Raw genomic sequence first — 15,516 nt, forward strand, 5'->3', positions numbered from 1 at the left:
TCATCCACTGTTACTATTTCTCATATCCTTTTTCAAATTCTGAGTCACAGTTTATAAGTACTCATTGCCATCAAACATGAAAGGTTCCAGTTTCATGTCTCTTTGTTGCTGAGCGTCTATTAAGCATGCCTGATGGCTACTGTTTCCATAGAATCTATTGTAGATACAAAACATGTAATTTTGTCTTTTGGAAGATTTTACAGAAAAAAAAACTAAGCATCTATTCGAGGCACCCCACCTATATATAATGAAAAACTTTAGCAAGTACAGCTTAATAATTTTTCAGTATAAGATATAAAGGTATTAGGGGTAAGCAATATTATATAAACTGGTAAGAAATACTTTAGTAAGCAATAGTTTACAAACTAGGAAACAGAAAATGAGATTCACAAGTTAAAATGAATACTTAAGCTGTGAACAGAAATAACATTACAAATGTCTATTGAATATCAATGAATGCATGTGAAACCAAATGGCATAATGAAAATATGTTTTTATTTAACAACAGTTACATTATTAATTTATTATTTATCATAATTACACAATTTATTATAATTATATTGTAATTATGAAAAATAATAAATTAATAATGTTATTTCTGTTAAATCATTAATTATTTATCGTAATTACAATATATTTAAAATTCAGATGATTATTTAGAAGATCTTTATATTACCATCAATAATTTCTTTTTCTTTTTTTATAACAGATTTGAGTCGTCTGAAAATGGATTTCTTTCTTGGCTAAAAAACAAAAAGGAGAAAAATGTTTTCGTTAATTAGAAAATTATAAAATAGGATATTTTAATGAATGTTAAAAAATGATACTCATAATTAATTTAGAAGCTAAAATCATATTAGCAAATTATATGGCATCGCCATCAGTGAAACTCATATTTCAAAGTTTACTGCGAAATACACAAAATCTATATTTTGTAATTTATTGCAGAATCATCAATATGTTAAGAGAATCAAAATGCTTTTATGGAGCATAAAAGCACCTGTTAAATAACAATACCTCCCATACAAGAAACGCAATTAAGATCAGCTGTTAATCGAAAAGGGAAAATGTTATTTCTTCGGAGAAAATATATTAAGAATTGAACATGTAACAAAGAATAATTAAACACAATTATAATTAAAAATCATACAGGCATGATAAACGAAATGTTATTGCATCGTTCAAAAATTAATTTTCAGACTTCTTAAAACGAATTCCGATGTGTTATTCCTTTATCTAAATTTTCAAGCACCGCATCATGACAAAATTGCTGAACCGAAATCTGGAGTTAAACCGTTACCATCATTTTACCTTTTGAGTGCTGACAGCTTTGGGAAAACAAATACTGAGCTTGCAAGTTGCCAAGGAAACGCAATACGAGAACTATCGTTGCCATATTGCTAATTGTATATTCTGTTGAATATTTAAATTTAATATACATACGTAAATTAAATGTTTAAAGCAATACAAATAAATATTTCTTCATAACACGCTGACGTAAAACTTAAATTAAGTATGGCTATTGCTTTGATCTATGTACAACGTACAGTTTTTGTTTTGTTTTGATTTGCTTTGCATTTATAATATGTTTGATTTTCTTAGTTTTCGTTTGGCAACAAGTAATTTGTGTTTTGGTCGAAATTGAATTTATCGTGTTCGTTGTTTAGATTCCGTGGATTAGTTAGTAAATTGTCATGCTATTAATGCTAAATTGTAAGCAGGTTATGCTGATGAGGAACTAGAACCAGAATATTTTAATTTGCAATGAATTCTTCTGCTGCTGAAATAAGTACCGTGTCTCTTTATTCAGAAAGTGAAGAGTTAAATACTTTGTCTTCAAATGTTGGAGACGCGCTGTCACACTGTAATTCATTGAAATCTGACCTTATAGAATATGGTGCTGGTAAGAAAATTTACTTCTATCCAAAATAAATTATTCAACATTTTGATATTGTCAGACTTAATAAAGTTTGTTGATCTCAGGATTATTAAGCATCGATATTTAAGTGTTTATCATTTAACCTCCCAATTCGCCACAGTTCCCTTTCCTATTAGAAAGCTTCAAAATAATATTTAAATGTTAGTGAGTTTTCTATTTCCCTCTAGAAGAATACCTAGAGATATACTCTCTATTCCCCTATTAGAGGGCATTTTATTCAATGTTATAGCAGATCTTCTTCCTAGATCATCTTATGCAAATAATGACTTCGTTTGTGATTTAAATGCTGTTTCTATAGATTTACAATCCCGGAAATCTAAAGACATTCGTGAGAACAAATAAAAGAGGAAGATTATAGACTGTTTTGAGTGCTCTTAAATCGTGATTAACGTCATCCGTCATCCTAAGTTCTCTTCTGAACCGCAAATAAGCAGCGGTATGACCTGTAGTATTGGTCACTTTGATGAGTACTACAGAAAAAATCAGAATGATAATTTAGATATCAATGAAAAACATTTGCCGGTAAAAAAGGAGGAATTTCTAATTCTAATACTTTTTTTACCATTGCAGCGGTTATTTCTACCACCGTGACCACAATACCATATACGGCCATCCTCAGAATTGGCTCTTTTAACGATCTTCATCTGTGATCCACATCTTTCGCACTTCATTGAAGAAGCAATTAGCGAGGTTTCCTCCAAAAATTTAAAATAAAGTTCCTCTGACCTTTGTAACAATTTATAAATAAATCTTTGATTAGGAAAGCCAGGTTGGCCAAAATAAGGTCTCAAAGGACAATTTTTTGATTCTGATACCAATAATTCTTGGTAATTACCAATAACAACATTAATCTTCGAAATGGTTATATCCATTCGCTTTGAAATCTAAGGAATTCAAAGAGATGAATAATAAAATTTTAAAATGGTGCAGTAATGCACAAATATTCAGTAACCAATCAGGGAGCTGATTTCATCACGCATAGAATGAAAATTATTTAAATAATCATACATAATGAAATATTTTTTAAATGCAAAATTAAATTGTATTTTAATATTTAACAGCCATAAATAATGTTTAAAACATTAGATTAAATTTATAGATATTAAAACCAATTACTTTTAAAGTCTAGGCCTCGTTTTAAAGTAAGGTGACGTCATTGATTACATCATCCACAACATAAAATTATATAAAATATCATAAGCAAAAAAATTTTTATTTCAAATAAAAATGCAAAATTAAATTGATTTTTAACATTTAGAAGCCATAAATAATATTTAAAACACGGAATTTGTGCATAATAAAATGCATTATTCTTTAAATAAAAGGAGAACAAAGTATCGGTTACCATAAATAACTTGTTCAGCAATGAGTTTACCATAAATCGTATCACACGCAAAAAAAAAATGCCAAAATCCGTGCAACCAAAGTAGCACCCTTTGTCCTTCAACATATATTCACTTAAAAAATCAGGAAGATAAATCACGGTAACCAGAAATGGGGTTTCATCAACAAAATTTGTCGCCAATCGAAGGGACACCCAATTCTACACTAGAGCTCTATTTTGATAATGATTATTGATAGCTTTTCTACAGTAGCTATAATTGTGTCATGTACGATTTCGGTGGAAGTATATTTTAGTGCACCCCTTGGCGATTTTTGGCGGTACATGGATACCAAGTTTGTGCAATTCTTATTATTTTGGCTTGCATAACGGCGATTTTTGGCATAAAAATTGCCACTACACAAAGACAAAATTGCACAAACTCGGTATCCATGTACACATAGACCTACATGCCCTTGACTTTATCCATATACACATTGACCTATTTTCACTTAAAAAAAACCAAGAATTGCACAAACTTGCATTGCGCACCCCCTTCACTTTGTCCACGTACACATCGATATATTTTCACTTAAAAAGTCAAAGGAGCACCCAATTCTAACATACAGGCAAACAAAAAATATATAATCTCCAATAAACTACATTTTAAACCAAACAATAAAATAACATAAAAAAGGAAAAACATGTTATACATTTAAGCACTGCAAAAAGCAAATATAAACTTACCCTATTTAGAAGTTCCTTCGTCTTTAGTCTGTGGCCCACAAATTTGTATAAATACACTTTAATTTGTATAATTTAAAATTGTTATGTGTTTAATTTGTATATATAACCTGTATATATTTGGGTACTTTTCCGTTTCGCCGGCGCAAATTCGCCAAGCAGACTTTGTTGGCGACAGCATGCAGTATACACATAAAAAATGTTAAGAAATGTTAGTTCTAAGAATTTTTTATTTTGAAGGCATAAACATTTTAATATGGTTTAAATTTTGTAAAAAGCTAGTAAATAAAGACAATAAATTTGTAAAAACACATTAATTTAAAATTTACTATGCTTTCATGGTTCAACATCCCGATTCGCCGGTTTGTATCACGTGACCCCAAGTGATCTCATCTCACGTAAACTACACTACAAAAAACTAATTCTCTCAGTAATTATCTACATTAATTTCAAGTTAAATCTTAATATAAAATACAAGTTTAAATGCAAGAATTATTTCAACTCGTACGAATAGCTTACTCAGAAATTATGTAAAACCACCTTGCTTTACTTCGCTGGTGCATTCTCATTAGAATTGTTGAATTTAACCCTTGATTTTGCCTTTTCTATATTTTCGCCTTCGGGCGTGATTGCATCCTAATTAACTTTATTACCGCAAATGGTCTTAGGGCATAAAATTTAGCTATCTAGGTAAAAATTCTATGTAATTGTATGCCAGTATTGAAAGAAACAATCAATCTGATAAATGGCTGCGACTTGTTTTGAAAATGAAGCGTAAAAGGTTAGTAGCAAAGATATTCTGTTTGGCATCAATTGTACTATTATTGGCGACTTTATCGTTTGCGCCGGCAAAAGGGAAAAGTACCAATATTTGTTTTATTTTGTTTTGTTTGTATCGAATTTGGCTTCTGACCAAGGGTTGTACTGACCGGGACATGCAGTCCTTGGGAGGGGGCAGTGTTACAAAATGCACAAGCGTGGTGAGATAGCTTTCCCCCGCAAAGCAGGTTTAGGGTTGCCATAAAATAGCAAGGGAAGGCAGGGTTGTCACATTTGGCAAGAAATCGTTCATTTGGCGACAAAATTGGCGATATGCCATGGACGGATGGAAAACCTTCTGGAACGAATTCTTACTGTTTTAGTCCAGAATGTTCTCGAACACAAGCCGAAAGCTATATAAACCCTGCTGGTCCGCAGTCAGTGAGTAGAGAGTGCCTCGTCAAGTGCGAGATAGTTGGTGTCTCATCTAGCGAGTCAGTCCGTGTGGAGTCGATCAAGTTGACAGCCGGGCAGCGAGTGCTGAGTGGGTCGTTGAGTGCATTGAAAGAGTCTCTTCGTATATCACGGTTAGTGCATTGTCGAGAGAGCATGTTGAGCTCCGGGAATGACTGAACCGAAGAGTCGGGAGCTGTGCTCTGTATGTCGTCAAGTGCATTGCGAGTTGTAGCGTCGAGAGTCTCGAGAGTACGCGGAGTTCCGAGAACGACCTAGCAGAGTCGAAAGTGCTGTAGTGCTTTGCAGTGAAGCTTTCTTCACCGTTATTGCTTGACAGTGTGACAGCTGTGTCGCTGAACGTGTCAGCGTGTTTATAACAATTCAACGACTATGAACGAGATTTTGGAGTTGTCCTGATTAATACCGACTAATAAAGTGTGTTTCGATACTTCATCAAGTGTCGTCGTTATTCACTCCAAATCTACACGAACCCCGTACGAATGTGAAGGAAGTAACAACTGGTGTCAGAAAAGAAAAATGCAACAATATTTTTGGCAGTTTTGTTTACACTAAGAAGTTATATTTCCAAGATGTTTGTTACGCAAAACAATGCGGAAAACACATGTTGCAAAAACACAAAAGAACAGAAGTTCTCACCTCATTTGTTCTTGACTATGTCTCATCTTCTCATCGTCAGTGCCGAATGATTGCCACGCATGCAATTGATATAATCCTGGAATGGATCCCTTCTGTTTCTGATCCCGGTACTAACAATGCCACATAAATCCCACAGAGTTGAAAAAGTCATCCTTAAATTGTCAAAGAGCTCACTTGTGAAACTCCCACTTAATCTTGCACCACATACCCGTAACTGCCGTGGAAAACATACAAGATTCACTCCCCAGTGCCACCATTTTTCGCACAGGTGCACGTAGTTATGCGATGTATTAGGGGGAATATAAGTGCAAGTTTTACTTTCTAAAAATTGTTTACTCTCACAAAATAAAGAATAAAAGAAAAAATGAAAGTGCGAATTTTAATATTTAGAGTAAAAGTATAAAGTATGAGAAAAATGTTTGTATAATAAAAAAAGGTCTCCAAAATGGAGTTTGGATCAATTTATTTTTAAACTAGTAAAGTGTAACATCAGGTTTCAGTGTTATACCTTGTGAAATCAGTATACCTAAAAAGCATATATTTCTTCTGAATGCCACGATTTTGTTCTTGTTTTTTCTTAAACATCCATTATATTTTTCTTTATTCCTGTCACCTACTAGAAACAGTAAACAAAAACAGAAGACACAGAATAAAAAAAGATATGTTTTAGTCAAACAGAAACACCAGCAAATACCGTGCAGTCATTACTTTCACCATTTCAGAAACAACCCCCTTCCCAATTCCTCCCCCTCTTCTCTGAAATTATATCCTCCTTCGCATACTCTGTCAAGGTCATTGTGGTGTTGCATTCCAAAGCTTTGTGAATAATTTTACTGGTAGTAGTCTTTGCAAGTCAGGGAGTGATTCACCGCTAAATGCTGAAGACTTGATTACAGAGGCTATCATATGCTTTCCAGCTTCTAAATCATGGTTTCAGTAATAGTTTTTGAAAAATTATATCCAACAAGGCTTTTTTTGCATCATCTTCCACAACCTCAAGAAACACTGTTTACTCCGTCTTTAAGTTTCACCAAACACCCACTTTCCATTCTGTTAAAAAAAAAAAAAAAAATTAAGGTATGCATGTCAATCACAATATTTACTTAATGTTAGTTGGTAACAGTAGTGTTGTCGTGTTGTCCTTATCTAGTGTGCATTACTGTGGTTGCTTATTTCCATGTAACCAAAATATTCCCAATATATTTGATTCTTCAACATGGACTATGTCATTTATTTAACCCACGAATAATTTAAATTTTAACGTGTTATCAGCACGAAGCTCAAAAAGAAATGTCATAATGATCCAGGGTTGAAGGTCGCACCTAAGCCTAACCGTGACGAAGCCTAACCACGTTGTGAATCTGAAGTGAGCTGGATAACCATCCTTTGACGAAGTAAATAAAAAATTTTTCTGGTGAATTTAGCTCGATATATTTACTTGAAGAATGACATCAGAAGATTATAAAATGCCGAAACTGAACGGCAACAATTATCACATATAGTGTATCCATTGGCATGCCGTGCTGGTGCAGAAGAGATGTTGGGAAGCAGTGGAACTCGGATATGGAATTGAAATGAATGAAGCGAAGAGGAGAAAGAATGATGAAGCTCTTACCCTATTATTCCTCATAGTTGAAGATACATTTCTAGATGATATTGGAGATTGTGTTAGAGCCAGAGATGCCTGGAACTGTTTAAAAGAAATGCATACAAAATTTGGTTTGCTTCACGTACTGCAACTTATGAAAGAATTCTTTAACCTAAATATGAAGCCAAATGAGTTTGTCCAATCATGTCTAGCAAGATTAATGGACTTACATAGAAAATTAGCTAATGGTGGATATGCATTCACAGATAGAGAAGTGGCCCTAGTGATGCTATTGGGACTGCCTAGAAGTTATGAATCGCTCATCCTAAGTTTGGAAAAAGATGAAGCAAATCTGACAACTACGAATGTGAAACGAAGGCTGCTTGTAGAAGAGAAATGTATAGTTAGAAATGAGAGTTCAGCCAGAGTGTATCATGAAGAACAAGCTCTTCACATTAAAAGTTTTGCCACCAACCAGAAGAAGCCTACATTTGGAAAACCCGTGAAGAAGTATGCAGATAAAAGGCCAAATGAAGAAGAAACTAACAGAGGAAGAAATACTAAATGCTTCAGTTGTGGCCAATGGGGGCACATCTCTAAAAATTGTGAAGAGACCAAATATCAGAAACAAAACAGTGCCAAAACTGCAGTTGATCTCAAAATAAAACATTGCAATTCTGGCAAACCAAGGAAAAGTAATCTGTGGATTTTAGACAGTGGAGCTACAGAACACATCACCTCTGATAAAAGAAAATTCTTAGACCTTAAGAAGTACACATCTGAAGTTGAAGTTGCGGTGAATCTTCGAATTATGGTAACTTGGTGATTTTTTGGTGACCAACCCTGCTACAGCAACCTGCTATTTTTTTTTTTATTTTTTATTTTTTGGACGCCATTTTGTTTTCACAAAGTAAAAGCATGGGTTTTTTTTTTTTTTTTACTCTACATTTTTTCCAACAATCTGCTAACCGAATTATGCTTATGCTAGAACTTTTATAGAACAAAAGTGCTTAATCATGACGAAGATTAGGTGCGAAATTGGGAGAAAGTGTAGAATTGCCTACTGCTTGCCACGTTTTTCATATACACGGTATCCATGTACACGTCGACCTATTTTCACTCAAAAAAATATCCCAGAATTGCACAAAAGTGGCATTGCGCACACTCTTGACTTTATCCATGTACACATCGACCTATTTTCACTTAAAAAGTCAAAGAAAATTGACAAAAATCCAATTCTTCTTACTCTTGTAAAAAGTGCCAAACAAATAAGGGGGCGATTCTGCACTTTAGCAGTGAAATTGTTTCTAAGTCCTTATTAGCTAAAATCCCGATTAGAATTTTCCAGAAAATGTCACATTACATGTCTCACAATCTCTCATTTCTCTGAGACAAAATAATATGTGATTCGAACTGTGTACTTCTCAGATTATTGCTAAAGTCCTAGCTAGTAACCTTTATCGCCTTACCAAAATGTCGCCAAACTACCTGTTACCATATTCCAAAGATTAGCCGAAGTTGCTAATTCAGAAAGAATAAAGGTCACTGGAATTGGAAATATTTCATTTTCTGTTGAAGAAGAAGGTGGAGAAAAAAACGTCACTATTGAAAGTGTCCTATATGTTCCAGAACTAGGAAGAAATCTGTTATCCATTAGTAGAATTGAAGAATGAGGCTTAAAAATAGAATTTTCTGAAGGAAAGGCCAAAGGATTGGTAAGAATGTAGATATTCTTTATCTGGTGAGAAAAAAAGAAGACTGTACATAATCGAAGAAAAGATGACAACTGCCTACATTACGAAAACTGAAAGTGCTGACTAGTTGCATCGTAGACTTAGTCAACCATACTCTTGTACAAGAAAAAATATTATCCCCATCGGCAGAAACCTGAAATCAACATTATTAGTAAATGCACTTTGCCAAGTCTGTATCCAGGAAAAAATTTCCAAAGGCCGCTAGTGCAAAAGCTAAAGACATCCTAGAAGTTATACATTCAGATGGTGTTGATTTCTCCCCCTTCCTGTGGAGGCTCAGATTACCTTGTGACTTTCACGGATGAATTTTTTCACTATACCATGCATTCTCTATGAAAGCCAAAAGGGAAGTACAGTCAAAAGTCTTTAATCCAGACTCGTCGGGACTTCGGCGATTCCGGATTATCAATTTTTCCAGATTATAGATCATCAGTTTAAATCTGGTAAGATGGCATGCAGAAATTATAAAATTAAAAATATGAAACCGTAATTTATAAAATAATGAGCAATTATGATCTAAAGGGTATCAAAATTTACAAAAAAAGAAGCTTAATATTTATTTGTTTACTTTATTAAACATTTCTTTCAACGCGCGCATGCGTAAAGCATACCTTACGCATAGCCGAAATTAGAAAATTGCAACCAGAAAACTATTTGATTTGTATTCATGATATTTATAATGACGAGGAATTTGATTTAAATCATATCAGAGATGGAGTATATCCGAGATTAAATACTACATTTAGTAAGGAATTATCAGCTGAATAAAATAAAAACATCTGCCCTGAAGATAACGATAGTGCTGACAGATCAACTTGCAGTTCATTGCTCGATGCGACGTCCCCCCCCGGCACAGAGCAGCGTGAAATTGATAAACAGATTTCGGAACGGTTAGATAAACAAAGGATATGCCTTTATCCATTTTTTGTAGCAATTCGTTTTTTGTTTGATGAACATCGAAACATACTTTCGTTTTCTAGATCCTTTGGGAGCTCCAGCATCGGAAATTCTATTTGACATAATCGAAAGTTCAAGCTTACTTTTATAAAATTGCTTTTACGGTCTGCAAAAAATAATAAGCTGGATCCAATTCGAAGATTAAGGAACAACGCAATCATCAACATTAACTGAAATAGATAATTAGGTAATTTTAGCTTATGCCGTCCGTTATACATTAAACGCGCACGCGGAAACGTATTCTGCGCTTGCGCAGTCGTAAATGTCTTGCGTGCATGCGTAAAACGCCTATGCGCATGCATCATCACGGCGCATGCGCAGAAAGATTTTAGCTTTGAGGTCCAGATTATGGGTGTCCGAATTAACGACTTTTGACTGTACTAGAAAAATTTGAGGAGTACTGTTGCATGGTAGAAAATCTCCAAAACAGAAAAATAAAATTCCTGAGAAATGACAATGGTGGGGAATATATAAGTGAAAAGTTTGACAAGTACCTCGCTGCACATGGGATCCAAAGACAACTAACTGTACCTGACACACCCCAACAAAATGGTCTGGCAGAAAGACTGAACCCAACATTGATAAACACAACAAGATGCTTACTTATAGAGTCCGGAGCAGATCACAGGTTTTGGGCTGAAGCAATGGCCACTGCAGCCTATCTCCACAACAAGTGCCCATCTATGGCAATTGATGGCAATATTCCAGAGGAAAGATGGTCAGGGTCTGGAAGCGAAACAGACCACCTCAGAGTTTTCAGATGCAGAGCATGGAGTCATGTTTGCTCACACTCAAGAGGAAGCAAGCTTGATCCTAAAGCTAAAGAATGTGTTTCTGTGGGCTGTCCTAAAGGAGTTAAGGGCTACAAATTGTATGACCTAAAGAAGAAACATTTTTTTTGTCAGCAGAGATGTCATTTTTGAAGAAAATGTTTTCCCCTTAAAACTAAGCAAGTGTGACAATCCTGCAGAAGAAGCTACCCTTAAAATTGAAGACTTTGAATCAGTATATCCCTTGGACCTACTTGAAGCAGAAGCTCGTGACTCATCTCTAGATCACATAACTCCTGATATAAATGGCTTGGATGAAACCCAACGCCTAAATACAGATCCGATTGACCGAAATTCTGAAAGATGTCCAGACCTACAGCTTAAAAATACTCCAGATTACAAAGATGAAGGCCAATCAGTTACACAGATACAAGAAATTGCTAACAACCGAGACCCTGAAGTCGAAGCAGCAGCCAGAAATCCTACCCATGGGAGTGAGAGAGGTAAAGAATTCCTAAACATTTTGAAGATTTTTATCTGTACGATGCCCAAGAGATACAACAATCTGAAGAAAAGGACCCAGTAACTCTAAAAAATATCCTGAAATCACCCAAAGCTGACATGTGGTTAAAAGCCATGGAGGAAAAAATTCAGCTCACTCAAGCTCAAACATGGGAACTAATTACTAAACCACCAGGTATCCAAGGTAATACCATCCATATGGTTGTTTCATAAGAAAAAAGACGAGATTGGGAATCGAGCAAAGTTCAAAGCCGGATTGGTGGCAAAAGGCTATCTGCAAATATCCGGAGTGGACTTTCAAGACACCTTTTCACCAGTCATCAAACTTAAATCTATAAGGTTACTGCTTGCTGTAGCTGCAGAGAAAAAGCTAGAGGTTCACCAAATGGATGTGACAGCTGCATACCTTAATGGAATTCTAAAAGAGGACATATATATGGCACAGCCAGAAGGCTGCATTGAGAAAGGGAAAGAACACTTTGTCTGCCACCTGAAGAAAAGCATTTATGGTCTCCAACAATCAGGACGTGCATGGAATACTTACTTGAACGACTTCCTGATCCAGTATGGATTGAAAAGATCAAGTGCAGACCATTGTATTTACTTTTGTCATAAAAAGAACATCATAATTGGAATTTATGTTGATGACCTCCTGATAGTTGGAAACATGCCAGAGATAAATGAATTCAAGGAAAGCATCAGGAAAAGGTTGAACAACGCTGGGAGGAAATCAAAGAAAACAGTAAGGAAATCTTTTACAGACAAGCTATTGGAAGTCTCCTTTATCAGACTTGTGGTACTCTCCCAGACATGGCTTATTCTTCCACCTACTTGAGTCAATTTAATGAAAAATACACTTAAGAACACTGGAGAGGTGTGAAGTACATTCTAAAAAACCTAAAGGGAACACGACTCAGAAAGTTGAGATTCCAGAAGACAAATGAGCCACTTCAAGTGTACTTAGATGCTGACTCGGGAGGTGACAGAACTGACCGTAAATCTTACAGTGGTTATATAATGCTACCTGCAGGTGCTCCAATTTCATGGTCGAGCAAGAAGCAACCCACAACAGCTTTATTGTCGACAGAAGCAGAGTATGTGGCAATGTGTCACACTGCCAAGAAAGTCTTATGGATTAAAAAAGACAGATTTCTTTCCTTGATCAAATTTTTTAATTTGATCAAGGAAAGAAATCTGTAGTGAATTTGCTTCACCTCAAAAAGTGCTAGTCGACAACCAGGGAGCAATATTCCTAGCCAAGAACCATGTTTCTTCTGAAAGAAGTAAGCACATCGATATTAAATTTCATTTTCTTAGAGACCTAGTGAAAGAAAATGTGATTGTATATGATCATGTGCCATCTAACGACAATCTTGCTGATCTCCTAACTAAGCAGATCTCGAAAACACTTTTACGTGACATGAACTATGCCAGGACTTGCATGTAAAAATGATCTCCTTCGAAGTTTGTGATTGAACATAAACCATTATGGTTGTAACTGTGTAGAAACTTGACTTAAAACTCCAGAAAGAAGCCCGGATACTAATTTTCTTAATTGTTTCTATGTAAACATTGTGTTTCCTAATATAACTTAATATGTGTTCATTTAATGATACAATTTATAAGTAGAGGTCAATAGTGTTTAAGCATGTAATAGCAGCTACATTGTTTTTCTGTAAATGTGTACAACCACAGTGTGATTAATTTTTATAAAAGTATGTAAATATTTTGCACGTAGTGTAATTGGCAAGAGGGTGTGTTAAAAAAAATAAGATATACGTGCCAATCACAATATTTACTTAATGTTAGTTAGCAACAGTAGTGTTATCGTGTTGTTCTTATCTGGTGTGCATTACTGTGGTTGCTCGTTTCCTTGTAACCAAAATATTCCCAATATACTGGCTGTCCATAAAAGAATGTCCGAGTTTTAATGGTATATTACTAAATATAAGTATTTTATACTAAATATAACAAATCATACATGAAATTGAAGGAAAACTAACCTAGTTTTTCCTATAAGTGCTCAGTGTGTGCGCCTTTAGTGATACGGCACACATCCAAACGAAAATGCAATTCTTCCCATACTGTCTGCAGCAAGTCCAGAGTAATGGAAGCAACAGCCTGTGCAATTCTACCTTTCATTATGGGTATTGGTAAATCGTGGGGTAGGGGTGGAACGTAGACCCGATCTTTTACCAAGCCCCAAAGGAAGAAATCACAAGGCGTGATGTCAGGTGAACAGGTAACAGAACTCTTTCGTCTGGACCGTGACGCCCAATCCAACGGTCAGGGATTTTGATGTTTAACCAATCTCGCACAAAGAGTCTCCAATGAGGAGGGGCTCCATCTTGTTGCCAAATAAAGTTTGCAGATTCACTTTCTACTCATTGAGGAAAGAGCCATTGTTGTAGCATATCCAGATAAGAAACCCCTGTTAATGTAGTTTGAGCAAAAAAAAATGGTCCGTACACTTGTCGTCGTGAAAAGCACAGAAAGCGTTTATTTTTGGAGAATCTCTTTCGTGTTGTACAAGTTGATGAGGATTTTCTGAACCCCATGTACGAGCATTATAATTATTTACCTTCCCACTTGTATGAAACGTCGACTCATCACTGAACACCACATGATGCAGAAAGTCATTGTGTCGTTGAAGAACTTCACATGCAAAACAAAATCGTACTGCACAATCATTTGGCTTTAATTGCTGTACCAACTGTAATCGGTATGGACGCAAGTGAAAAAAATTTTTTTTAATCATCCAGACTGTCGTCTTTGGCAACTGTAGTTCATGACTTGCTTTCCGAACAGATTTCTGCGGACTACGACGGAAAGATTCTTCGACACATTCCACATTCTCTACAGAAACTTTGGGTCTTCCCGGACTTTTGCCTTTACAAAGACATCCGTTCATTTCGAATTGTCGATACCATCGGCGGATATTTCTGTCACATGGGGGATTACATTTAAACTTTAATCGGAACGCACGTTGAATGGCAATTACAGAATCACTCTTAGCAAATTGTAGAACACAAAACGCTTTATGCTCAGAAGTCACCATTTTGAATAGATGTAGCTGCAACTGTGAAAACGATGTAGAGGTACAAGTGCACGCGCTTATCTGAAACTGTTGGAGTTATTCTTTATTCGTCACCTTCAACCACAACTGTCGAACGATTACAGCTGATACTATTACAATTTGAAACTCGGACATTCTTTTACGGACACCCTGTATTTGATTGTTCAACCTGGACTATGTCATTTATTTAACCCATAAGGACTATGTCATTTATTTATTTAACCCACGAATAATTTAAATTTTTTAACACATTCATCCTATTATATTTCTTATTGCAAACATGCTCTTATCAGTGTCTGCAACCATACCAGGACCACCAATCATTTCACTGTGTTTTACACATACATCCATATACACTTCTCTACAAGAATTCTTCAAGCCAACCACAATTTTATTCCAACAGACATTCACTTCATTCAACAACAGATTCATTCCACCTTCATATGCCCACAAATAAGTTAAAATTAAAATATCAAATATAATCATCTAGCTTTCTTCAAACCATGTACCTTTCCCTTTAACCTTAATGATGAGCACTTGCACCTTTCTCGTGACAGACGTATTCATAACCATCAGATCGATCCATATGCTCAACCAGATGCAGATCTTTTGAACAAATGAGACATTCATACCAAGAATTATTTAAAACTTCATTCATACACCAATCAGTAATAGCTTTTTTACCCTTTCACTCTAAATTATGGGGAGGATGAGTACTTATCTTGCCAGGAGTACTTCTTTATGCAAGTGATGGGATAATGATTAATAAGAATCAACCAGCTAATGAAAACCAAAGGTTAATTAATGACAAATAAAATTCTGTAATTCAAAATATAATCAAAATTCAAAATATGTGATTTGCAGTATGTGATATATGTACTACAAATCACGTAGCCCTCAATCACTAAACTAAGAAGTTTCAGTCAGATTAAACATTGGCACATAACCAAAAAATATCTGTTTGCCATAAAAT

At 35.2% G+C, this 15,516-nt stretch overlaps 2 protein-coding genes across 2 annotated transcripts in view; one reads left to right on the forward strand and one right to left on the reverse strand.

Moving 5' to 3' along the window:
• Positions 1–1,492, reverse strand: part of LOC118189581 (dynein axonemal intermediate chain 7-like) — a 94,553-nt gene extending 93,061 nt beyond the window's left edge. Inside the window, exons 1-2 of the mRNA XM_085806567.1 lie at positions 1,151–1,492; positions 677–743 (exon numbers count right to left, since the gene is read on the reverse strand). Coding sequence (XP_085662693.1) covers positions 677–743; positions 1,151–1,156 — 73 coding nt within the window. The 5' untranslated portion in view covers positions 1,157–1,492. The remainder of the gene's footprint in view (positions 1–676; positions 744–1,150) is intronic.
• A 127-nt stretch (positions 1,493–1,619) lies between these two features.
• LOC118189587 (E3 SUMO-protein ligase NSE2-like) overlaps positions 1,620–15,516 on the forward strand; it is a 50,661-nt gene continuing 36,764 nt past the window's right edge. Inside the window, exon 1 of the mRNA XM_035360216.2 lies at positions 1,620–1,903. Coding sequence (XP_035216107.1) covers positions 1,765–1,903 — 139 coding nt within the window. The 5' untranslated portion in view covers positions 1,620–1,764. The remainder of the gene's footprint in view (positions 1,904–15,516) is intronic.

Source organism: Stegodyphus dumicola, chromosome 12 (genome assembly GCF_044657685.1).
Source record: "Stegodyphus dumicola isolate Sdum_Otavi_A_Nest chromosome 12, ASM4465768v1".
In the NCBI taxonomy this organism is placed as follows: Eukaryota; Metazoa; Arthropoda; class Arachnida; order Araneae; family Eresidae; genus Stegodyphus; species Stegodyphus dumicola.